This window comes from Rhizopus delemar, genomic scaffold (assembly GCF_000149305.1).
Source record: "Rhizopus delemar RA 99-880 supercont3.14 genomic scaffold, whole genome shotgun sequence".
Classification (NCBI taxonomy): domain Eukaryota; kingdom Fungi; phylum Mucoromycota; class Mucoromycetes; order Mucorales; family Rhizopodaceae; genus Rhizopus; species Rhizopus delemar.
The window spans coordinates 1,007,245-1,031,466 of record NW_027137840.1 but is presented as its reverse complement, the minus strand read 5'-3'; the positions used below and the strand labels follow the sequence as shown (position 1 = coordinate 1,031,466).

The window sequence follows — 24,222 nt, the reverse complement described above, 5'->3', positions numbered from 1 at the left end:
CAGACTGTGTAAGGACCCACGTAGTTGTTATGGTTAAGAGCGCAATATGAACTGTGTACGGACATTTGTTGAAGGTATCAAATGTGGTGGTATGGATTCTGTAAACTTTCTTGCTCATTCAAATTTTATAGATGTCTACAAAATTTTTCTTGAAGTGAATGTGCTTGATAAATAAAGGCTATGCCAGGAACAGTCTCTGAGCTTTCTGATTCAATAGTCATAGAGTGAACCAGTACTTTTTTCTTTACTTATTCTCTTGTTACAAGTTCTAGTTGGGAAATCTTTTTCTTCATTACCAACTACCTCTTCGTTTCCTTTTTTTATTAGAATCGTACGCCGCTGTAATAAATAGCCTTGTTCATTGCCCTCTTCTTAATTAACACTATTGAATGCTACCTGAAGATTCAATTTTATTACCAAGCACGCTTTTCATAAACAGCGGGATTTTAATTTCAATCACCGTATGACGTGGAAAAGCTCTTTGGAAAGAGAGACGCGCAATCCTTCAACCTTTCTCTTTTTAAATAAAAATGGCACAACAAATGGAAGTAGATTTTGACGTACCCAAGTTTCTTTATGAAACAAGACAAAGCGCACCAGCTCAACTACAACACTATTTTTCTACTTTTGAAGATTATTATGAAAGAAAGTAAGAGGGATTGTATATACGTTATTTCATTGTTTATATCTTGTTTCATATAGGCTCTGGCATCAATTAACTCTGCAAATCTTGGAATTCTTTAAGGAGCCCGGATCAGATCCTTTCAAAGTTTCTGTTTTTCAAAAATTTGTTGCTGAATGGGAAGACAAAATTAACAAGCTTTCCCTTGTTACTATTGCTTTGCAGGCAGCCGCTCAATTTTCAGGTATGAAAGAAAAGAGAAGAAAAAGGCTTATATTTTTCGTTGTACTTACCTTTATTCAACATACTCTATAGATTTAAACGAATCTATAGAGTTTTTGAAGGAAATCGTGAAAAGAGTGGATACACCTGAAACTCAAGATGTTCATGTCCTTGCATCAATGGAAGTTGCACACTATCTATTGAAAGCCAAGCAAGTTGAATTGGTTAAAAAGACAATTGATGAATCAGAAAAGACTTTGGATAAGTTTGATAGCGTAGAAACCAGTATTTATGCTAGCTTTTATCGTGTCAGTGCAGAATATTACAAAGGACAAGCAGACTATGCTCAGTACTACAAGAATGCATTGTTATATTTATCTTGTATTGATATTTCAGAGTTAACAAATATGGAAAAGATAGAAAGAGCTTACGATTTGTCGCTTTCTGCGTTGTTGGGAGAAATGATTTATAATTTTGGCGAATTGGTAAAGAAAATGAAAAGAAAGAAAATAATGTGGTTTTAAACCTATACGTTACTATTAGTTGATGCATCCTATCCTCGATTCTCTTGCCGGAACTGAACATGACTGGCTTCGATCCCTTTTGTTTGCTTTCAATGCTGGCGATATTGGAAAGTTTGAAGCACTCGGTCCTCATTTCCCTAAACAACCTTTACTTGAACAAAACAAAGCTGCACTTCGCCGAAAGATTTGTTTAATGTCATTGATTGAAGCCGTTTTTATTCGTTCAACAGATAACCGCTCAATTCCCTTTTCAGAAATTGCTGCAGAAACTCGTCTTTCATTAGATGAGGTGGAACACCTTGTCATGAAAGCATTATCTTTGAAGCTGATCCGTGGATCTATTGATCAAGTAGATCAAATCGTAGTTGTTACCTGGGTGCAGCCACGTGTATTAGACAAAGACCAAATTGACGGCATGAGACGTAAGCTTGAAGAATGGGATAACCAAGTAAAGAGAATTAGTTCATTCGTTGGTGAACAAGGTGGAGAGGTGTTTGCTTAGTAGAAATATCACTTGAGAAATAAATGCATAAAAAAAGTCTTGATATATAAACTGAAGGAGAAAAAAGCTAGTATATTTTTTTGTGGTAAATACACTTGTGCTTTTTATTATTGGCATCACCATTTGTATCCTTGGAAGTATTTTAAACTGTCATATTTTGTTTTTTGTTCTGTCGGCATATTCTCATTCAACCAAGCGTGGTGAAAAGTTTATTAATTATACAAATAGCTTCGGTACTTAACAGCTTGTAATGAGCTACAGTGAATATCTCAAGTTAGTTCATCTCTTTTGAAAATGAAGAAAATGGGTGAATATAATAACAATCGACAATCGTTTACTTTAATTATGCCGATAAGTTTCTGGTAGCCAGATTTGTAATGATAGTAAAAGAAATTTTAAACTATACTGCCAATATTAAACCAAAGTGTAAATCACGTTTTGTGCTCGAGTGTGACACTTGTAGTGTGGTGTGGCATCATGATAGCGTGGCCTTTAAGAACATACATTACGCCTTTGTATACATGTCAAAGCATAACAGTGAAACACCCTGGAATCTACAAGGTCAAATACAAGCAATTCCTAGAGACTTTATATGCGTGGAGGCTATATGAGAAGTACTCATTCATTAGTTGCTACGTATTGGATCTTATCTGACTTCCAAGTTCTTCTTTATACATCTTCTTTATCTGTCTGAGATTGAATGTCTCTTTGGCTTCATCAAAATCATAAATACATCAAATGGCACTTTCATACTATGTCTCTAGGACATGGTATCATAAAGTCTTTTCTTTTCATGTCCTTTTGTTCTCTCATCAAGCATGAGGAGCACATACAGCTAGCTTCAGGAGCACTTTTTAAATGATTTCTAGCTTTTAATGCCAAATTCGCGGCTCAAGGGTATAGTATTACTATTTAAACAAAGCTACATTAGTTGTAAATATGAATCTAAATTTAAGTAATTGTAAGCAATATGTACTTGTATAATAACATATAATTTTTTTTTGGAAATGTCTACATCATGGTTTGATAAATGCCGCGTTACATTCAGTGTGGGGAAGCCTAATAGATGTATCTTGTACACCCAATAAGTGTAGGACAACCAATACACCTTGTGCACTCAAGAAGGAACAATGCATATAAAAGATCGATTAGGGAATTTCAAAATCATGCGCTTTTATATTTTAACAAACCAGCTCTCTTTTGTTTGATGATTAGCTAGAATTAGTACGTATGTTCAAGAAACTTATACAAACATTGAAAGAATTTAATCTATTTGCTAAATCATTGGAGAGGTATAAATCTTTATATTTTTTGGGGAAAGTAGATGGCTGCTTTATTGTATATGATTTCTTATTTATATAAAGTAAAAACCCGACTTTTATTTGTATCTAAAGCAACGGAGATAGCTGTAGAAAGCTTGAGTTTTTGAAAAGTATCCAAAAGAGAAGATGCTATTTTCATCATAAAATAATCAGTATTTCTATTGCCCCATTGACTATTAAGTTTTGGCCTCATTACACTGTAGGATCTGAACACAATTTTCATCGTATAAATTTAAACGAATTTTTATGGATGAAAATTCTAAGCTTACTAAAACCCATCAAATAATATAAGGATTAAGAGTGATGCAAGTACATGAAACAGTAACTTGTAACAAGAATACAAAAGATGTTATCATATGAGACTAGCTTCTCTTTATGTTTTAATTGTTTGAACAAAAAAACTAAAATACTTTCTGCAATGGTGTATATCTGAAATAGGATAGAAAAAAATCTGATTTTGAATTTTTATTTATCCAAAAAAAGCTTATTTGTCTGAATTTAAAGCACGAATGCTATATTTATTTGGCTCTGTGACCTGATTTCATTAATTTCCGCCCAGTATACATTGTATTTTTTTATTGACCAATCAAATTGAGTAGCTGTGGCTACTTTGATCCATTCAAGACACTTGTATTTTGCGCAATATCTCAATCTATAATTAAAAACAGCCTCAGTTTTAATATAAAAGAAAGAATTGACTAAACTATTATACTTTACTTTTTTTTAATTATATAAATATGCCTGCCTCTACTGTTGAAAAAGCTACATTTGCTGCTGGTTGTTTCTGGGGTGTCGAACACATTTTCAACAAACACTTGAAGAAAGATGGTATCACTACCCGAGTTGGTTATATTGGTGGCGATCTTGCAGACCCAAACTATCAACAGGTAAGAAACCAATGTTTTGGTTGGGTTAAAAGAAACGAGATATTAACATTCCAATAGGTTAAGACTGGAAGCACCAACCATGCCGAAGCTTGTGAAGTTACTTTCGATCCTTCAAAAATATCTTACGAAGTTTTGGTTGAATTTTTTTATAAGTTACATGGTATGTAAAAAAAAAAAAAAAAAAAAAAAAAAAAAAATGAAGGAGGGAAAACAATGAAACAAGGTACTAAGTAATTTTTTAGATCCTACTACTGAAAATTATCAAGGTCCTGATGTTGGTTCACAATATCGTTCTGCTATTTTTTATCATAGCGAAGAGCAAAAAGCCATTGCTGAAAAAGTGACTAAAGAAGTTCAAGAAAAGCATTACCCTAATGCAGCCATAGTTACCAGAATTGAGCCTGCCACGACATTCTATAATGCTGAAGAATATCATCAGTTTTACTTGGACAAGAACCCTGAAGGATACGCTGTAAGTATCAACGGAGAATGAATGCTTTTTGGATGATTATTAATCAACTGTCATTTTTTTAGTGCCCTACACACTACCTTCGTTGGTAAACAAAAATTTTGCATCTGTAATATTTAGAAAACAAGATCTCCCTCTCCCTTCATTAATCTTCAACAGTACATATTTTACATACATTCAACATTAAATATATCATTCAAATTTATTAATATAATACTTGGTCCATTATCAATGTATTTTACATATTTATTTCAACCAACATATTTTTCTAACTGCAAGGGTGTCAGACAGTACTTGTTAACATTAGAGTTTAGAAAAAGAAAAAAAAAAACCATTTGCAATTTTGCTTTTAATGAAAGGTTACTGAAAAAAAAAAAAGAGAAAAAGAATATTTGAACTTGTTTGATGTATTAGAATATAATCCATGAAAGCTGTAGTAAATACTTTGTTCAGAAAGAGGATTGCTATATGAATATGTATAAATTGGAGAAGAAAAGTTAACTCCCCTAAACAATAAGTTTTTCATCGTATTCATGCTGCTGCTCATACGAAAATGGCCTATTCTTTTGTTCTTTTCCATGATGAACGTGTGCAAAAAGTGGAATAGTGACGAATTCAATGGAAGGATATCGATTAAACTGTTGACTGGATAAGGCGTTGTATCTATCATCAAACTCAATAACCATAGACTTTGTACATTGAAAACAAAGATTAGAAAAAAATAAAAAATAAAAGAATTCGTTATCCATGTTTCTTACATATTCTGGCTTCGACCTTGCTCCAGTAGTAAGATATATCATTCTTGTTCTGTCGTTTATGTCAAATCCATCCTTGGTGAATCTATAATTAATTCCTCTGATATTTTCAGTTGCATTGATTCGAATACAACTGTTGATAACAGATTTCTCAAACTATATACAAGTTAACAACCAAAACAGCTGTCGTCAGAAAGAAACTTACACACTCACACATGACTCTGTGTCTCCATATGAAAACAACCGTTACAAGTGTCATGAAGAATGGCAAGATCATAAGGCCAGTAGAGAGATTGTAGTTGTCCCATAAAAAGTAATTTGCTACGATTGAAATGATCCAAAGGGTCCAAATAGCTGCAGCCCAGATCACTTTATTCCCTGGCGGAGGGTTGTTGACAACTGACTGATTTAGTAGATGAAAATTAGAGTTCAAGTCAGCAAGAGAAAGCTAAGGGATTTATTAGTAAAAAAAACAAAAAACATTTAGTTGTGATTGATGCTTACATATCCTTGAAGCTCAAAAGTATATTGATCGTCAAACTTGTTGTTTATAAAAGAAAAGCGAACTGATTTCATAGGAATAAAAAGAATGTAATGGGGTTAAATGAATGTGATGGGGGTTGGGTTGGGGTGAGGTGGGGTTGTAAAAGGAAGAAGGCTACTACTGTAGAATGGCCGACGTATATGAATTGAAAGAAGAAGAAGAAGAAGAAAAAGGATTGCTTTAAAAACAATGTTGTATTGTTAATGTACATGGATGTATCAATGACGTTCTTGTATAAACCCTAAGGAGAATTGTACAATGATAAGCATATTTATGTAGTCTCCCTTACATATTTAACATAGGAGAGATCATTTCTTTGTGGATGCAACCTTATAAGTCAATTAAAAATCGAAAACATTTTTTTTTTGGTTGATTTTCTTTAGCTTCCACAAGTTATTTCTCATAAAAAGAAAAACATAAAGTTTATTTTTAATCTACATTTATAGATTCTTTGTAGTTGATCCTTAATATCTTTTAGCTTATGTTTTTTTTTAAGAAATAATAATAATAATAATAATAACAATAAAAGATTACTTTGTTTAAGGAGAAGTTGTGAAAGATTACTTTAAATAAACATATACCTTGTTACCAATAGTTTTAACTTTTTCTTTCTTTAAAACAAATACATGCCCTACTTGCAGTATTATTATTTAACGACAATACAAAGTAAATGCATTGTACAAAGGGTCTTGCAATGTTGTCTTCTCTTACAGATAGAGAACAAGAATGATCAACAACAGTCAGCATCACATTAAGAGAGCCATCATACTACAATAACAAACGATAATAAAGAGAACTGACAGGTCGTTATTCCAATACTTGCCCATACAAAGATATAAAATGTAAGCAATAAGCAAGCAAGTTTATAAAGCATATTTATTACAATAGCTGTAAAAGTTCAGAAAGAACTGCCATGTGTTTTGGGTAAACTTTTGTATTAATGATGGACCAACATAAAGTGTTGAACATTCTAACGCTTTTATTACTATTATTATCGTTATTATTATTATTATTATTATTATTATGATCGTTATTATTATTTTGAAAATGCTAGGAATGGTTTCCTTGTATATAGCTTTCTCTTTAGTTCTTGTTCTGACAAGTCAAGTGTATAAAACCAACTAGATATAGTTACAGCCAATTACTTGAAAAAAAAAAATAACAACAAGCAAACAAGCTAGCTATAAGTTAAAATATCAAGCTTGAGATACTGTATAGTTTATATGGTTTATGCATTTAGTCTGGCAGCGACCAGATGCCCTCCAAGTGCCCAAGCTCCTCAAATGTAAGCACATGTCCAGGCAATACAAGTAAAATGACATGTTCCAGTACTAACTTTACTAAACAATCAGCCTACAAAACAAGCCAAGTACATCCAGTCATCTTGTAATATCGACAAGGGGAAACACAAAAATAAGCCAATATGAACCATCAACATCCCATTGTTCTCCTCATCTCCTTTATTTTAATTTATTGAAAAAATAATAAAAAAAAAATGAAAAATAAAAATAGAACAAGGAGTAGGTGTTTCTTTTGCAGGGAACATACCATATCAAAGGTATGCTCTTGAAAGTGATTCAATCATAGACACTGGTTTACCCAACGATTGAACTGCTCCTTTTGTATCTCAGAGGCTTTTGAATGGCCCTTGCTTGGTCCATTAAAGTCAAATGATGCATGCTCAGTGATTGAGATGATTGAAAATGGGTTATTTAGTTTGATGATAGACAGCTCAAGTCAATTTGAAACCCTTACTTTTTGGTGTTGTATCAGCTTGTGCTTTCGTTGTATAACATAGATCAAGTTTAGATAACCAAAAGTGGGATGTCTTGTTGGACTATTCCTACAGCCAATCATGAAGCGATCCATATTTTAATTTATTCATAAACTACAGAATAAACGTGTAGACATGTTTTGTGTGTTATGAGTTTCAAATGACAAACAAGAAGGAACTGAAGAGAAGAGATCGACGAGCTTTTATTTTTGCAGCGGATTCACCTGTCGATTGAACGATGGTTTGAAAATAGCGGTCGAACTTTAGAGAAAAGTTGATTGCTTTTTTTTTGGGAAGGATAGTTTGCCCCAAAAGAGGAAAACTTGATTGCTCACTGTTTTAAGCAAAAGTGGCCAAATCAAATTGTTTTCTTGACTAATTCGTCTTCAAATATTTTTGATCACAAATGTTTGGTCATATGTAATCGAAATGTAGCAATATATTCATACAGGGGACGATTATTTAAGTAGTTCTCAACTTGATTTACGGAACGTTGAATGAAATCATCAAGATATCCTAAAGGTACTGCTCCACTGGCTTCAATCATCCTTGAGCTGAGTGTTTTCACATCACTAAGCTTACTTTGCTTGAACTTGCGCTTTAAAATAGATAGGTTAGTTAAATTGATAGCGGCATTGAAAAGCTTAGTATCATAGCAATCACAGAGAGAATAGAACCGAGTTGTTTAGTAACTTCAAGTAAAGGAAAGACGAGTCCATACTCGAGTTGAAACACCAAGTATAGTTTATTTGGTTTGTTTTGTTGATGAGAGATCCAAAAGTGTTCATGATAAAATAAAATAGTAAAATAAAAACCTTTAAATTGGCGATGTTGGGAAAAAATGGTACCATTATATAAAATGAAAAAACAAGCCGATGGTATGAAACTTGATACAATTCTGTTTAAAGGCTTGCCAAGAAAAAAGAAATAGAACACTTTGGAATAGGTCCTTCTCAGACTCTTCTTTCATCTTTTCTTTACAATATCAACACATCATGAGAGATTCAACTGAGCGTATTGTACTCTTTCAAACATGTATGGACTGGAGAAGGGTTCAGCCAATGTAGCAAAAGCATAATTTGATGCTTGAATCGATTCTCTAACGCATATCAGTATTAGAATAGAAAAGCATTATAAGCCAAAGCTACTATGTGTATTTACTTATCAGCTAAGCTACAGTCTTGGGCATTTTATCAAAATGAGTTTCGCAATCGAAGGATAACCTTTGGACTTCAGAGTTTTCATTACATACGTATCATAACATAGCCTTCTGTAGCCATTGATGTTTTACTTTACATATCTATCCTGCAAATCTTCATCCCAGAGAAAGATTTATGAAACTCAAATACATAATAACTAGTGTCATTTTTTAGGCATTCTACATAAAATATGAAAATGAACGCCTTATGGAATGAGTGCGTCGTTACTCTGTTTGTTCGTCAATGCAGAGTGTTTTCATTTAAGCCTCATGTATAACGACCATGGTGATTTTATTAACTCACTTTAATAAATTCCAAATAACAATTTATTTTGATATTTTAATCTTTACATAATTTATTTTAATACATTAGAGGTTTAAGTGTTTCCATTCCTTTAGATGTCTTTTCTTAATCTATCCAAACTTTTGCTCTGGCAAAGGGGGATTTGAAAAGAAGGGACCAAGCAAAGACATACCAGACTTATCTTCCTCTTCAGTAAGTCTAAGAATAGACGGATTTACTAAAGAAGAAAGAGAAGAGAAAGGAGAATCATCAAATCTTCTTTTGATCAAAGTTTCGTTGTGTTCTTTTTTAAGCTGCAAGATTTCATCTACTGTTTCTTTCAGCAAACACTGTTATTGAAACAATAGTTAAAATGCGTATTTATGTAACAGATGAATACATAAAAATTTATACCTTCATATTCCAGTAGAATCTAATAAAGCCTGGCAGAGCTTCCGACTTATCTTCGATGCTTGGCTTGATGGTCAACCTATCTTCTAGCCAGAATTCATATAAGCAGGCAATTGATTCAAATCTAAGACTCCAGAGGTAAACAGTAGTTTCTATGAAATTTAGGTAAATATTGGTTCCATACATTATACATACAAGAAAATGTATTTTACCAGCAGCGTGAACAAAAAAACTTTGACTTTTTTGAACGACTCCATGGTACCCAAAGAGAAACAATCAGCAATTGTCTTCATCATTGACAAAGAACCAAAGAACCCTTTGTGGTGATCAAATCCTGCTTTACATCTGCCTTTACTGCCAAAGCGGTATGACGTTTCCAGCAGCACAATCTCCAGCTTTTTAATTCCATCCATCTTTATAAGACCATCAGCTTTGTACTGGGATTTGTTGTCTTTATACAGGCCACTTGCCTTGAGTTGCTGCGTCATGGATTCCAACTGTGCTTCACCATCTTTAAAATCCGCCTTGCATTCATTTACTTCAGCTGCAACAACACCAGAAATAACTCTTAAAAACGGATATAATAGGATACTATTGAATGCTGTTTCTCCATCAGCAATATCTTGGAAGGTGGTGTGTTATGCATAGCTGTAAACATTGAAAGTCAGCCGTACTGCGACTGTACCATATAGAATATATTTTTTACCTGGCTTGGAACACATTCTCAAAAGATTCATATCCCAGGCCGTTTTCCCTATCAGGAACACTTCCAATAGCCTTTTTGGCGTGTCTTTGACCTCTGTCACTTTATAAAATTGAAACGACACAGAGAAGATTAGCATGGCCGCTGCATAAGGATGACACGCATAGCCTTTTTGTAATTTTTCAGGTCTTCCTATAAAAGTAAGCAGTACCAGGTTAAAATGATAAAACGACATTTACATAAAACTTACACTGTCAATGACAGAGTTAATATAGGGGACATACTCAGAAGGCAGAAGGTGTTTACACTCCACATGACCCTCACCGTGCCTTTTATAAATATCTCTATCTAGAGTGGGTCGCGGCGAGATACCTTTTCCGCATCGAATGATGTTATGTGGCTCAGGACTGTGTAAAAAAAAAAAAAAAAAAAAAAAAAAAAAAAAAAAAAAAAAAAACTATAAATGAACTTGTCCTCCTATGTTGTCATTTTCCTTACCTATAGGGTTGAAGTGTATCTGATTTTTGTAAGAAGCTTACCCAATCCTTTCAAAAAGCAGAGTCCTATACAATCTTGTCAATCGTGACTTCAAAGTATTTACTTTACCTTTTCTTCATTCACTCTAATGCAAAAAAAAAAAAAAAAATAAAATGAAAAAGAAAAGCAACAATAAAATGAACGACAATTTTGTAGAAAAATAATTCCAATGTGTGTAACTGTAAGGTTGCATGAATCCTCATGTTTGGACCACAAGACAGTCATAGGACAAAACAAAAAGTGGAATTCAGGTCTGTTTGGCTGGAAAGAGCTTACGGAGTACAACGGTAGCCAGCATGCCTTTGTCAACGAACAAGCGAGCAGCCGCGCGCTGGACGGGACGGGCAGCACGAAGGACACGTTGGGCAAAGATGCTTCATGCGACACACTCCTTTTCATCTTGATCAAAGTCGTCAGGGTGTCGAAGGTGGTTTGGATCCAGAGGATCGTGATCATCGCCTAAGGGGATTTCGAATTGTTCTAACTGGGAACGGACTTCAGCTTCATAGTCGTTATGGACAAGGAGGGCAGCGAGATGACGGTCGGGGTAGTGAATGTCCAGGACAGAACGACTCTTGATAGGCAATCGTTGAAGTAAGGAACGCATTTGGCGAATGGGAAGTCGGTGTTGTATAGAGAGAGAAGTATTGAAACCCTTGATTGGTGGAAGGGAGACTGAAAGTGCGAGCAGCAGCCAGTTTGGCTAGGAAGGGGTGGAGCGTGTTTAGATTTGGAAGCTTTTTGAAGGGGGGGGAGCAGATTCAAGCTCTGGAGGTGGGGAACGTTTGGTAGATGGTTTAAGTTGCAGTGACGGAGGGGAAGCAGGTAGACGGGAAACGCCAGCAGTAGAGGCACGCGTGGGTGCTTGAGCTGACCGCTCAAGAAAGGAGGCGTTTTTTTTTTTTGCTGTATTCGATTGATTTCAGCCTTGCCCTGCAGCAAGTTCTGCTTGTAACTGTTTTACAGTAGGCATGTTTAGGTCTGGTGCTGTGGATACTTTATCTTTTCGAGCTTGCAAAGACTAAACCTGGTCGTAATATTAAAGTACCTTTGTCTGAAATTAATACGCACTGTAAAACTACTCTGGAAGCGCTTACAGTGATAATATCCCATTGATTTTTCTTTTTTTAATAACAATAAAAGTTGAAAAGGAAAAAGTTTGATGGACTTTCTGAAAATGATTATGCAATCATAAAATGATGACGCTACAATCTATTAATAAACAAAACTTTTTTTCCCATAGATTCATTCCCTGGTGGAGGGTTGTTGACAACTGACTGATTCAGTAGATGAAAATTAGAGTTCAAGTCAGCAAGAGAAAGCTAAGGGATTTAATTTATTAAAAAAATAATAAAAAAAAATGAAAAATAAAAATAGAACAAGGAGTAGGTGTTTCTTTTGCAGGGAACATACCATATCAAAGGTATGCTCTTGAAAGTGATTCAATCATAGACACTGGTTTACCCAACGATTGAACTGCTCCTTTTGTATCTCAGAGGCTTTTGAATGGCCCTTGCTTGGTCCATTAAAGTCAAATGATGCATGCTCAGTGATTGAGATGATTGAAAATGGGTTATTTAGTTTGATGATAGACAGCTCAAGTCAATTTGAAACCCTTACTTTTTGGTGTTGTATCAGCTTGTGCTTTCGTTGTATAACATAGATCAAGTTTAGATAACCAAAAGTGGGATGTCTTGTTGGACTATTCCTACAGCCAATCATGAAGCGATCCATATTTTAATTTATTCATAAACTACAGAATAAACGTGTAGACATGTTTTGTGTGTTATGAGTTTCAAATGACAAACAAGAAGGAACTGAAGAGAAGAAATCGATGAGCTTTTGGAGGGTTTAAACTTTTTATTGGACGGTTCTATTTACATTCCATATGAAAGACGTTCTTTGAGAAAGCTATTTGCCTGATTGTTGTTTAGAAAACTCTAAATACTCTTTTTGTCGTAAATCCAGTACACGTCGTTTATTAAAGTACTCAACCTAAGAAACAGTTATTATTGTTGTTTCCTAAATTCCCTTCTTAATTACCCAGCTTGCCATGCAGCCTTCTTCATATTTCTTTTTTAATTCTAAACATTCAGACGCTTTCTCGGGTGTTTTCTCGACAGTGACAGGATCTCTAATGTTACATTTATTCAAACACTCAAAATATTCGTCACGTAAAAACCAGCAACGTTTTCTTTCTTCACGACTGGGTGGTTTTGATTCTGTCATTGGAAGATGAAAGAAAAAAAGAAAAAGAAGGATGTGTGTGTGTCTGAGATTGAATAATAAATACAAGGGGAGAAGAAAGATGTGTAATGTATTGGCTTAGAGAGCATTCAATTACTATTATAAATAATGATACAAATAAGTGCACTTTACTTTCCTTCACACGAATGTAATTGTGATAAGGGTGAAGGAGTATGTGAATTTTTATGCGTGGTTGGATTAGAGGATGCCCTTGTGAGCTCACTGTCGTAAAAATCATTTTCTTCATCCGGTGGGGGACAATTGGCCGAACGACGTTCTTGACCGCGTGAGACCCATTTCTTGAGGAGCTCAACCTCAATGTTACCAAGGATCAATTGTTCGACATGGTATAATAGCAAGGGAGTAGACAAGACACCTACTGTACCAGGATCACCTGTGGAGTATAAGACGTTGATGAGAGGAACACCCATGGCCACCGTTTTCGTTGCACCACAATACTACGGAGGGTTAGATTAGATATGTAAGAACATGGTATGCCTTCTTACCATGATGGCCACTGTATCTTCCCTAGAGTACCTCAGACGTTCAACCCAGCTTGGCGTATGAATGAATCTGGGGAGTGGAAGTCTACCGAGTACGAGACAGACAAGAGAAAATAAAATGTAAAATCCAGCGTTCATAATAGCCACTGCGACAATGTCCTTTGGTTTGACAGCATCAAAGGATCCAGCATAAACAGCATCTGAAAAGACGGACCAGACCATCGTCAGGAGCATGAAACTGCTGATGTCCGAAAGACGAAATTTGACCTTGAACTTTGCGACGGGTTCGGTAAAGAACCACTGAAAGATTTGGCCGACCAGCAAAGGGACGAGTACGGTGATGCCCAATTGCTTGAGAACAGAAGCAAAGTCCACTGTGCCAGCGGCTTCTGTCGTGCTTTCATTTTCAGGTGTGGCAGCAATCAGAGGATCTTGAAAGAGGGAGACGAGCGCAGGCGATACAAAGATACCGAGTACGTTACCAAGTGCAGCGTTCATTAAAGCTAATTGAGAAAAGATGAATAACAACAAAGGAGGAGGGTTATTGATCTTGATTACCAGAAGCTTCATTTCCTTTTGCATTTTTAGTCATGACAACATTAGAAGATACAGTGGTGGGTGTACTGGCAGCGATGACAACACCGACGAGTAATAAAGAGCTGATGTTCATGTGTAATTTAAAGAATAAGATGACAAGACCAAAGACAAAGAATGGAATCAAAACCAAGTTGATGATTTGAATCAACAAATGTAATCTGACACGCAAGATCGTTTCTGCCAATATCTTTGTACGAAGGGATAGGCCAGAAATTAAAAAGATGATGATGACAGCACCTGTAGATTAAATAAGTTAAAGGGAACCCTCTTTATAATCACTGCTGTACCCCACTTAATCGTCCATTCTGCTCTAATATATCCACCTTTTCTAGCTACATTTGGAAATTCTATAGCCAAAATGATAGCAACCAATAAACCAAGCAAGAACCAATATTTTAGAAACAAGGCCCATACAGTTTTTTTTGTGGATTTCAAGATGGATTTGAATTCAGGCTTGTCTTTTGTACTTTCTGGTGCGATCGTCATTGACTTTTCTGTATAAACAGAAGGAGTAAAGGGCTTTTGATGTGTAGGTTGATGTATTGTGTTTTCACTTGTAAAGGAAGTATTATTTTTTAATCGTGATTCATTCATAATTAATTTAAATAATCCAAAAAAAAGTGAAGGGGAAGAAGTTGAAGAATTGATCCAGGTTTTTATAGTCATTCTATGGTTGCTTACATAAATATTCAATAAAAGGAATTGTTGAAAAAGAAAAATGAGAAAAAAAACCAAAGCAGATATCTGCAGTAGAATAGAAAAGGGGATACGAAAAGGTAAAAGGTTCGGAAGAGAAGGGGAAACATGAGAAATAATAGGGGCTGAAATGTTCGTAGGACGAACCCAGGGGATGTCAGATATCATACAAAAGGGGAGTGAGGGGGGGGGAGGGAAAAAGTTGAAATGTTCCAATGGATTATGTCATAAGTTTATTTCAACATTCAAACATTTTCAAAAGTAGACTTTTTCATTTTTCATACGTAATTTATTTCTCATCAAACCATTCTTCATTATTTGCCACAAAAGAATAACGAAATTAGATAAAAATAAAGGGGGGAAAAAAAAGAGGAAAGGGGGGAAAATAATGTAATCGATTGAGTGATAGATGGTGAATAAGCCATACACTCTTTATTCACTGACAAGAAGTTTAAATACATCCTTTGATTCGTTTTTATCAAATTGTTACAAGTTGCATGTAAATAGAATCTTCTTTTCTTCTGCTTCACAGTGTTATATTTACATTCAAAACAAAAGCACTTTATGCATGTGTAATTTGATCTTCTTTTGTTGATCTACAAACAAATGACACAACCAATTTATTATGACAATCCATATTTGATTATTTCTTATTGTCCTTTTGATGTCTATTTTCTTTTGGAAAGTTTATAAAAAAACAAAAAAAAAAAAAGAATAAAAATAAAAAAAAGTATGGATTCACATGCTAAATACTGAATCCTTCTCAATTTTGTATATGCGCCAAGATGTTTTTTTTTTTTTTTTTTTTTTTTTTTTTTTTTTTTTTTTTCCCCCCCCCGTTTTTTAAAAAAGAAAATAAATTCCTGTCTGCACTGACTAGCATCTTATGATTTACGCAAAGACGGGAGTTGTCTTCAATCGTAAACATTGCAGTGGTGTAACGAAAGTACTTGAGGTTGTGCATGTTGGATTCAAATAGGAATAGCATGATTTCAATCCATTTGAATGTTTTCAAAAAAAAAAATACATGACATTCCTTTCATCACTATCAATGTTTGGAGGGGAGAGAGAGAAAAAAAAAAGGGGCAAACATTGTCAACAAATGATGAAGAAATATTTAAAAAGTGAATCATAGTCATAAAAATACCCATCCTCTCCTCTCTCTCTCTCTTTTCATCTATTTTTGTTTTCATTCGGTAGCTTATATCTTACCCACTCAACCTATAGTTCCGATTCGATATAGAAAATAAAAGGAAGTAAGGTAAAAGTTTGATTTTTATCTGCATCACAAGACAAGGCAGTGAAAGTTTGAAACTTTTATTCGGTACACTCTTACGGATGATTTATCTTTAGAAATCACGGCTCACTAACTAATTATATCATTTCAAAAGATGTTTGGACCAGAGAACAAAAATAGAGTGTCATAGCCCCCCTCTTTTGTGTGAAGCTAAAATACATTCAGTCGTACACTGAGACATGATTCGCTTTTTTGTCACTATTTTTTGGGGAAAAAAGAACAGAGCGATTGGTGAGATGTGTACTGTACAAAAGAGATTCTCTCATGCCATTCACTGTAAATGCTTCTTTTATTAAAAGATGGTCCTAAGGATGATACCTTTTGTCAAACCACGAATACAATTGTCTTGTATCTACTCATTCAACCTATTGCATTAAATAAAGCAAAGTGGATAGATTGCCAGAGTACTTGTTCAAGTTTATACATTAAAAATGCCCACGTTTGTTTTATGATTCCATTCGATTTATGCTGTTTAAAAATACTTGGTTTATTTACAATAACGATCAGCCTTCGATTTTGATCTTTGGTCTAATAAAGCTTCGGCTAAACGACCTTCAACTTTTGCTTTCTTTGCCTCACGCTTGCTTAAACCACCATGATGAGTTTTACCCCCTCCCCAGGATTGATATTTTTTACTACAACACGCTTAATAAAAACACTATTTAACATACGCTCTACTTACACTAAATCATTATCAGACTCAGCACCCTCTTTATCTTTTGACTTGGATTTTGGTTTATATTTAAATCTTGATTGACAAAACACTCTAAACGTCTCGCAGAATCCAGCATCATCCGCATCAGCACGAATCCTAAATCCTCCACCGGCAACCTCATCAATCATCAAGAATTTACCGTGCACGCTTTCAAAGGCAAAACCTGCATCTGTTATCACCGGTCGCCACTCTTCCTGTCCTCCAATCGCTTCACTGTGGCATTCCACTACGCCGAATTTATCACTGCTCAAATACTTTCCGTTGGAGGACTTGAAGGCAAAACCGTTGGTCGAGCCAACGACTCGAGAGCCCACAAATACTTGCTGCATAATCGTAGGTTCAGGAGCACGTTCGTAGAGATCGGGTAGTGGATAGGGCATGAATCGATCAAATTCATCTGTCGTTAAGCAAACAGGTGGATCCGTAGGTTGGGTAATGAACAGTGGACCAACAAGATCTTCAATTTTATCCGCAGGTACCCATACTACAAAAAAAAAAATAGCCATCAGCAAGACACGTCGTGTAAAAAAGATGGCCCAATTACCTTGGTTTGTTGATTCAGCAGCTCTTTTTTCTGCATCTCCTTCAGAACGGTGCTTTCTCTTCTTTTTACTTTTAAATGAATAAGATGACGGCTTTTTTTTTTTTCGAAATCATCAGCAACTCACCTGCTTCCTTTATCACCTTTAAACATCAACTTGCTTGGTTTTCCTGACATTGTATACTAGGCTAGACAGAAAAAAAAAAAAAAGTCCGTAACTGAGCGTAAAAAGAACGAAACAATGATTTCCCTCTTTGGAGAAAAAAAGGAAAAAAAAAAAAAAAAATTTTTTTTATCTTTTTTTTCTTTATCTTTCCAGTTCCTTAATATGACACCTGTCAAATTAGCAGGCTATGAATTCTTCAACAAAACCTTAAAGTCTCCCAAGACCATCTTGGCACCTATGGTGGATCAGTCAGAACTTGCCTATCGCATTTTATGTAGAAAGTATGGAGCGGATGTCTGCGTGACGCCCATGTTCCATGCCAGACTTTTCAGTGAGGGCCAAAAGTACAGGGACGATCAGTTCACGACCAACAAAGAGGACAGACCGTTGATTGTTCAAGTAAGATTCGAGAGTGAACTTGTATGGATTGTTTCTAATCTAATCTCTAGTTTTGTGCCAATGATCCCGACATTCTTTTAAAAGCGGCTCGGTTTGTAGAAAATGACTGTGATGCAGTCGATCTTAACTTGGGATGTCCACAAAACATTGCCAAAAGAGGACGTTATGGTTCCTTTTTGCAGGACGAATGGGAACTGATTGAAAAGATGGTATCCACATTGCATCGAGAACTGGCCATACCTGTCACTGTCAAAATTCGCTGTTTCCCCACGGTGGAAAAGACGATCGAATACGCAAAGATGATCGAAGCCGCTGGTGCTCAAATGTTGACAGTGCACGGTAGATTAAGAGAGCAAAGAGGACATCACACCGGGCTGGCCGATTGGGATAAGATCAAGGCCGTCAAGCAGGCCTTGAAGATCCCTGTCGTTGCCAACGGCAACATCTTGTATCATGAAGACATTCAAAGATGTATTGAGTACACCGGCGTGGATGCTGTCATGACCGCCGAGGGCAGTCTTTACAACCCGGCTATTTTCTCCAGCGGAAGGACATTACCCCCTTTTACCTATCAAGTCGCAGAAGAATATCTGGACATTTGCAAGCAAGAAAAAACAAATCCTGGGATGATCAAAGGACACATGTTCAAGCTTTTACATCCTAGCCTGCCTGTTCACACGGACCTGAGAGCTCGCCTGGGAAGGGCTAGGGAGCTTGATGAATTCTACAGTATCGTGAGAGAGCTGAAGGAGAGAGTGACGAAAGAGATCGAAGAGAAAGGGGAAAGCCCTGATGAACAAGGCCAACCCGATGAAAATGGTATCCGCAAATATGCCTACTGGAGATGCCAACCCTACATTAGACCTGCGCTTCCCAAGAAGGATGAGCCAAAGAATGACAAGAAACGCAACCTGTCTGAAGCTTCATCTGAACAGCCTGTTGCCAATAACAAAAAGTTGAAGGAAGACACAGAAGTGTGTGCAAGTTGTTAAAAAGAATCCATCCTCTTGCATCTATACCAAAAATGCACATTATGTAATTTCTCACACTAATTAGACAAATAAACCAATCCACTCTTTTTTATATTACTTTTCAGTTGTTACAGAGACCCATTCATTTGTACTCGAGTAACAAGAGTCAAATGGCAGTGGTTGTGATGATAACAAAATCCATCTGATCTATTCATTCGCTCATATTTATTTGAATAGTACCTACCATCGTATGTCTTCTCATTTGTACTGAGCCGTTTACGCATATTAAAAAAAAAAAAAAAAAAAAAAAAAGTCAAATGTACACTTGTCTTGCCTTTTATTTATTCATCAGACGTTTGTTAATTCAAATAAAAATATCCTTCACACTTTGCTTTATGAAACAGTAGATGCCTATTTATATTTTTTCTTTTTTTTTTTGTAGTTGGAGGGGAAATTTGCTTATTTTGCTTCTGTGGTTGTGAGTGCGTTTGTGTTGACATCAGCCGTAGTACTTGTTGCTGATGGTGTGGATGCGGCTGCTGGGTCCTTGAATGCCTTGATCCATCCACTTTCCACGAAAAAGTCATAAATTCTACTGGTTTTATTTACATCAATCTTGATCAGTGCACGAGCCTGCCTTCGTTTCAAGTAGCCTTGTTTTGCATATTCTTTCAATATTGTGTCTTTTATAACGAGGTAGGGTCTTGGCATAATACGCAATGTCGAGCACAGTATTTGCTCTTCTTCTGTTAATAAGTGTACACCATCAGCGTCTCGAATGTTAAGAGGATTCGCGGGTTTTCTTCCGCCGGCAGGAGCAGCTGTGGCAGCGACTGTGGAAATGGTTGGAATCGGTGTCTGTTGTGCCTGTCTATCTCGGTAATAGTTGGCACCATTGGATGTAGTAAGAGCGGCCATTTGCGAACGGTAGGTATTTCTTTGACTTGCGCTGGTTGTTCCCATCCTGTCGTTGGATAGTGACATGAAGGTCTTTAGTTGAGCAAGTCTGTTTTGCTTTTCACGCTCATATTGTTCTCCCTGTTTGATGGTGGTGAGGCCCGCCTGTCGCCACTCTTGTAATGTAGCTATTCTATCCCTTAATTGCTGTTCTTTTACTAAGCCTTTCACAAACATCTCATAATCTTCCTCTGTCTGAAGCCTACAGAACACACGTGTCTTGTTGTATATCTCTCGCTCTTCCTTTTGCCGTCTTCGTTCCATCGCTTGCATTCGCTTGAAATCCAGCCATCGTCTTTCGAATATCAACTTTTTGCGCTCCATTCGTCGATCCAGTCGAGAATTATAAATATCTAATACCATGATCTTCAAATCAATTTCTTCCTGTGTATCATCATCATTAAACACCATGTCCTTCACAAACTGTTCTGCGTCATTTTCATATTCTGTTTCAAATTCAAAACGTCGAGGCATATAACCTTGAATTTCATGATAAGCAGGACCACTTGTAATAGGCTTTGAACTGTTAGGTTGTGACATGGCAGGCTTTCGAGGCACAAGACCACGCGATTGCTGAAGTCGTTGACGCTTACGTTCACGGAATTCTGCTTCGCTTGTTTCAAAGTTGAGATCCATACGTGGTAAAGGCCAATCTGGACTCGATACATACACTTCCAAATAATGCTGTTCGCAATCTGCTTTGTTCTTTGTTCCGACATAGTCAGCAATCGCTTGCCAGTTTCCAATACCCATTTTCTCTGCAGCTTCAATCAAGAGCAACTCTTCATCTGCATCCCAGTCTTCACTAAAGATCGGGAAATTATGAGGCTTGACTATGCGATAATCGTGCCAAGTCTTGTGCTTCACAGGTTCTGCTCCTCCACAGAAGCAAGTGACGCAGAGATCAAAGTCAGGACAGTCTTTATCAGCACATCGGATTCGAACTGTATTTGTGACATCATTCGAACATGCATCACAGTGATATTTGGGTGGCTCCTTATCGTCAATACTGTTACCACCTTCGGATGTTGTATTTGATGCACTCAAGGAACTTCCTGAAGGTTTTTGCCGATGCGTAATTGTCATGCTTAATTTATCTTTGTTATTGTTTTTTTTTTTTTTTTTTTTTTTTTACGGGTGTTAATGTAAATGAGGTACTGATTTTTTTAAAATCAACAGCGGTTCTTGAATTTCATTTTGCGTCAACTGCTGGCTCTCTCATACAAAATTCTTTTAGTGAGGATCATGCAGAACACTATTTGTTCACGTCGTTATGCAAAAAAAAAAAAAAAAAAAAAAAAAAAATAGCCTCTCCGTTCGTTTAGTTGCTCTGCTGATAAAAATCCTCTTGCTTGTACTTTTCTTTTAAATCGAAAATAGATAGCTATTTTAGCAATCACTGGACATACAGTAAGAAGAACAAGTCCACAAGATGCTATGTTACTATTGTCAAATACTTGGGTCTAACTTGATATTTTCGTCTGGATATATTTATGCTTACTTTAATCATTCTTTAGCTTTTGTATTCATAGTGATACTAATTGAGCAATATGCTTATTGTATCGTCCATAAATAATTTATCAGCATACAATAACTCTATGAAAGCTGTCATTTTCAGATGGCTTTAATATATAATTATCTACAACCGCAAAGTGCTTGCTGTTAAAAATTATAAATGTTGGGGATAAATCTGCCGGCTTTTTATCAAGCAGATGAATGTGTATTTGCAATCAAGCGTAGTTCGGCTGTTGAACCATCAAGTGACAACTGGATATCAGATAATGCGAAACATTTCATGTTACTGTTTCCTATGTCTTAATTTCTTGTCCACTAAACCCTTTATTTTGGTATTCCATGACAATAGAATATTTGTTCTTGCGCAATCGCTGTTGTTAGAAAACATGGTGATTTCCGATCAGATTGCTAGCTAATTTTTTACAGCTATTTTCTATCGTTAGATGAAAGCAAATTATAGATTCTTCATTCCATTAGAATACTCTAATACTTGTACAGTATTCGATATGATTATGCACTGAGACATGCTCCTTTGCCTCTTTCTTTAGTAGTGCTACTGAAATTAGAAAAGGAAAGAGATAATCACACTGCCAATGTAAACCCCGTTTGCATTTTATTTATCTTTCATGAGCCGTAAGGTTTACCATCTATACATTGATTTCAAATTACTTTAATATAAACAAGGATACAAGTTAAAAAAAAGGAAAATAAGTATAATGTAAAAATAGTTCATTTTCAACCATACAGCTTTCGTAAGGAGGCCTTGTTATGATTTAAACCTTTTGTTCGCCTAGAAAATGACACTGCTTACAATGAAGGCAATATCACTTACTGAATATAGTCTGCAAAAGTCGGAAACATCCGCCTGTCAAAGACGTTTTTATAAACTTCCGCTATTTGATGTTATATTATGCCTTCAACATGATGATACATTTTGAAAAGACGTTTATGGTCTTCTTTTAACATTTGGAAGGCACGAAGGACGCGTGATGAGGATTGTAACACCAGCTCTTCACAAGAGAGTTGACTGGTCTTTGTCGTTAAGAAACGTCGTGAAAGATGAACATCTTTGCGGGTATATGCAGCGGCTCGGGGATTGTATGTTCATAGATCCAGACAGGATGTAAGTATATTTCAACATTTTGCCTCTAAGCCATAGCATCATGCGCCTACAACCTGTCGGTTCGTTTTGCATTTTGTGCCGCTAATGCTTTACGCTTGTCAGTCATGATTGAATCTGGCAATTATTTTAAAAACGAAAAGATCGACATTACTTTGGAGCGACTTAATACATAGACGATAGTATAATTACACCCTTTTCTTTTAAAGTTAAAGTAGAAACATTCGTTATCGTTTAAGATAAACATAAATTAGAAGGACCCGCATGAACAAAAAGAGAAATCGCTTTTTTATTGTTTTTTTTTCTGTCGTTTTCCTTTTCCCCCTTGTTTAAACAGAGTCTACATAAAAGCTGTGTCAATAACTCGCTATGCTTCACATCATTTTCTCCTCTTACCAGTAACCAATTTGTTTAATTTAGCAAGCTTAGAAGAAACAGTCAAATCAATGCTCTTATCTCCAATTTCAACCAAAACACCACCGAGAATATCGGGCTTAACCTTGTTAGAAACAAGAAGCTTCTTACCGTCAGCGAGCTTACTCTTTTGAAGAGATTCAACAATTTTGTTCAAGGCTGACTTATCCAAAGGCTATACCGCATCAGACATTAGCAATAGTTTCATTATAAAAACCATTGGAATTTCTCTTTCTTACCTTGGCGGAAGTAACAACAAGAGGCAATTCGTTACGGTGAGCACTCATCAATTCGCTGTAAGATTCAATGACTTTGTCAAGGGTGTCCAAACGACCGTTTTCGGCTAAAACTTGGAGCAAGTTGTTAGTTAATTCAGAAGGCTTACCGGCCTTCTTAACAACTTCATTAAGACCACCCAACTTAGTAGCACGAGGAACAGTGGGGTTTTCTAAGAAGCTTCTGAAAGCTTCATCCTTCTTGATGGCTTGAGCAAAAGTGTTGAGGTCTTTTTCGACGGCATCAAGGCTGTTTTGACGAACAGCGGCAGTGTAAAGAGCAGTAGCGTAACGACCTTGGAGACCGAAAAGAGTGATAGGAGCCTATTTATAAAAAAAAGTTAGATCCTGTTGCGATTCTTTTTTCTTTTTTTGTTTAAAATCATGTTGAAAAAATTCACCTTGACAGAAGTAGGAGCGGCAGAGTAACCACGAGCCAACTAAAATAGAAGAAAGGAAATAAAATGTTTAATTAGGCTTTACTGATGTTTCCATTTTATTGTGTCTAAATTAACGATCGAGTAAGAAAAGGGTATTTTACCTTGGGAACAGAAGTAGTCAAACGGGTGAAACGAGAAGCCATTGTTAACTTTTTAACTTACAAAAAAAGAGCGGTTATTTTGAAGCACAACAAAAAAAATTATTGTATCAGGGCCGGCTGGTAACAAAAAATTGAAGGACTGCACTCAATGAAACGATGACGTGAATTTCCGAGCTTTTCTCGGGGTTTTAAAACTTACAAATGCATAGTGTAAATCGCCAGAGAAGTATATTGAACATTATCATCTGTTAATTGGATTAGATATACCCACAAAAGACTATACATCTCTGAAAGCTATAGATTTACTCTCCAATAGAGTCATATTCAATATGAAAAACAAAAAAAGCCAATTTTGTAATATGTCATCCTGAAAACTGTTTCAGAATAAACATAATTGGTTTATAAACTATATTATAAAATACATTTAGGAATTTATTAAGGGCATCATCAATAACGATGGTATATATATATATTGATTGATTTTCGAAAGAAATAAGCTCAAAAGCTTATCTCTC

General features: G+C 35.8%; 11 protein-coding genes across 11 annotated transcripts; 4 read left to right on the top strand and 7 right to left on the bottom strand.

Annotated features, from left to right (window-relative positions):
• Window positions 1-530: 530 nt before the first annotated feature.
• RO3G_14739 (uncharacterized protein) lies at window positions 531-1,870 on the top strand (the record flags this gene model as incomplete). The annotated part of the gene is made up of 4 exons (XM_067669323.1): window positions 531-649; window positions 703-866; window positions 938-1,329; window positions 1,388-1,870. 4 exons carry the CDS (start codon window positions 531-533, stop codon window positions 1,868-1,870), a joined length of 1,158 nt encoding a protein of 385 aa, XP_067525424.1.
• Window positions 1,871-3,929: 2,059 nt separating this feature from the next.
• RO3G_14738 (peptide-methionine (S)-S-oxide reductase) lies at window positions 3,930-4,640 on the top strand (the record flags this gene model as incomplete). Its single annotated transcript, XM_067669322.1, has 4 exons — window positions 3,930-4,079; window positions 4,137-4,239; window positions 4,322-4,551; window positions 4,614-4,640. The coding sequence occupies 4 exons, from the start codon at window positions 3,930-3,932 to the stop codon at window positions 4,638-4,640; spliced, it is 510 nt and encodes a 169-aa protein (XP_067525423.1).
• Window positions 4,641-5,054: 414 nt separating this feature from the next.
• RO3G_14737 (uncharacterized protein) lies at window positions 5,055-5,879 on the bottom strand (the record flags this gene model as incomplete). The annotated part of the gene is made up of 4 exons (XM_067669321.1): window positions 5,055-5,237; window positions 5,307-5,459; window positions 5,509-5,751; window positions 5,808-5,879. 4 exons carry the CDS (start codon window positions 5,877-5,879, stop codon window positions 5,055-5,057), a joined length of 651 nt encoding a protein of 216 aa, XP_067525422.1.
• Window positions 5,880-7,070: 1,191 nt separating this feature from the next.
• RO3G_14736 (uncharacterized protein) lies at window positions 7,071-7,457 on the top strand (the record flags this gene model as incomplete). Its single annotated transcript, XM_067669320.1, has 3 exons — window positions 7,071-7,132; window positions 7,200-7,216; window positions 7,360-7,457. The coding sequence occupies 3 exons, from the start codon at window positions 7,071-7,073 to the stop codon at window positions 7,455-7,457; spliced, it is 177 nt and encodes a 58-aa protein (XP_067525421.1).
• A 2,142-nt stretch (window positions 7,458-9,599) lies between these two features.
• RO3G_14735 (uncharacterized protein) lies at window positions 9,600-10,498 on the bottom strand (the record flags this gene model as incomplete). Its single annotated transcript, XM_067669319.1, has 4 exons — window positions 9,600-9,665; window positions 9,726-10,104; window positions 10,220-10,318; window positions 10,467-10,498. 4 exons carry the CDS (start codon window positions 10,496-10,498, stop codon window positions 9,600-9,602), a joined length of 576 nt encoding a protein of 191 aa, XP_067525420.1.
• A 631-nt stretch (window positions 10,499-11,129) lies between these two features.
• Window positions 11,130-11,360, bottom strand: RO3G_14734 (uncharacterized protein; the record flags this gene model as incomplete). Its single annotated transcript, XM_067669318.1, has 1 exon — window positions 11,130-11,360. The coding sequence occupies one exon, from the start codon at window positions 11,358-11,360 to the stop codon at window positions 11,130-11,132; it is 231 nt and encodes a 76-aa protein (XP_067525419.1).
• Window positions 11,361-13,128: 1,768 nt separating this feature from the next.
• Window positions 13,129-14,586, bottom strand: RO3G_14733 (uncharacterized protein; the record flags this gene model as incomplete). The annotated part of the gene is made up of 4 exons (XM_067669317.1): window positions 13,129-13,458; window positions 13,507-14,006; window positions 14,062-14,337; window positions 14,388-14,586. 4 exons carry the CDS (start codon window positions 14,584-14,586, stop codon window positions 13,129-13,131), a joined length of 1,305 nt encoding a protein of 434 aa, XP_067525418.1.
• A 1,867-nt stretch (window positions 14,587-16,453) lies between these two features.
• RO3G_14732 (uncharacterized protein) lies at window positions 16,454-17,314 on the bottom strand (the record flags this gene model as incomplete). Its single annotated transcript, XM_067669316.1, has 3 exons — window positions 16,454-16,458; window positions 16,589-16,728; window positions 16,776-17,314. The coding sequence occupies 3 exons, from the start codon at window positions 17,312-17,314 to the stop codon at window positions 16,454-16,456; spliced, it is 684 nt and encodes a 227-aa protein (XP_067525417.1).
• A 363-nt stretch (window positions 17,315-17,677) lies between these two features.
• Window positions 17,678-18,906, top strand: RO3G_14731 (uncharacterized protein; the record flags this gene model as incomplete). Its single annotated transcript, XM_067669315.1, has 2 exons — window positions 17,678-17,914; window positions 17,965-18,906. 2 exons carry the CDS (start codon window positions 17,678-17,680, stop codon window positions 18,904-18,906), a joined length of 1,179 nt encoding a protein of 392 aa, XP_067525416.1.
• Window positions 18,907-19,344: 438 nt separating this feature from the next.
• Window positions 19,345-20,928, bottom strand: RO3G_14730 (uncharacterized protein; the record flags this gene model as incomplete). Its single annotated transcript, XM_067669314.1, has 1 exon — window positions 19,345-20,928. The coding sequence occupies one exon, from the start codon at window positions 20,926-20,928 to the stop codon at window positions 19,345-19,347; it is 1,584 nt and encodes a 527-aa protein (XP_067525415.1).
• A 1,878-nt stretch (window positions 20,929-22,806) lies between these two features.
• On the bottom strand, window positions 22,807-23,749 carry RO3G_14729 (uncharacterized protein; the record flags this gene model as incomplete). The annotated part of the gene is made up of 5 exons (XM_067669313.1): window positions 22,807-22,817; window positions 22,874-23,066; window positions 23,131-23,490; window positions 23,568-23,606; window positions 23,708-23,749. The coding sequence occupies 5 exons, from the start codon at window positions 23,747-23,749 to the stop codon at window positions 22,807-22,809; spliced, it is 645 nt and encodes a 214-aa protein (XP_067525414.1).
• Window positions 23,750-24,222: the final 473 nt, after the last annotated feature.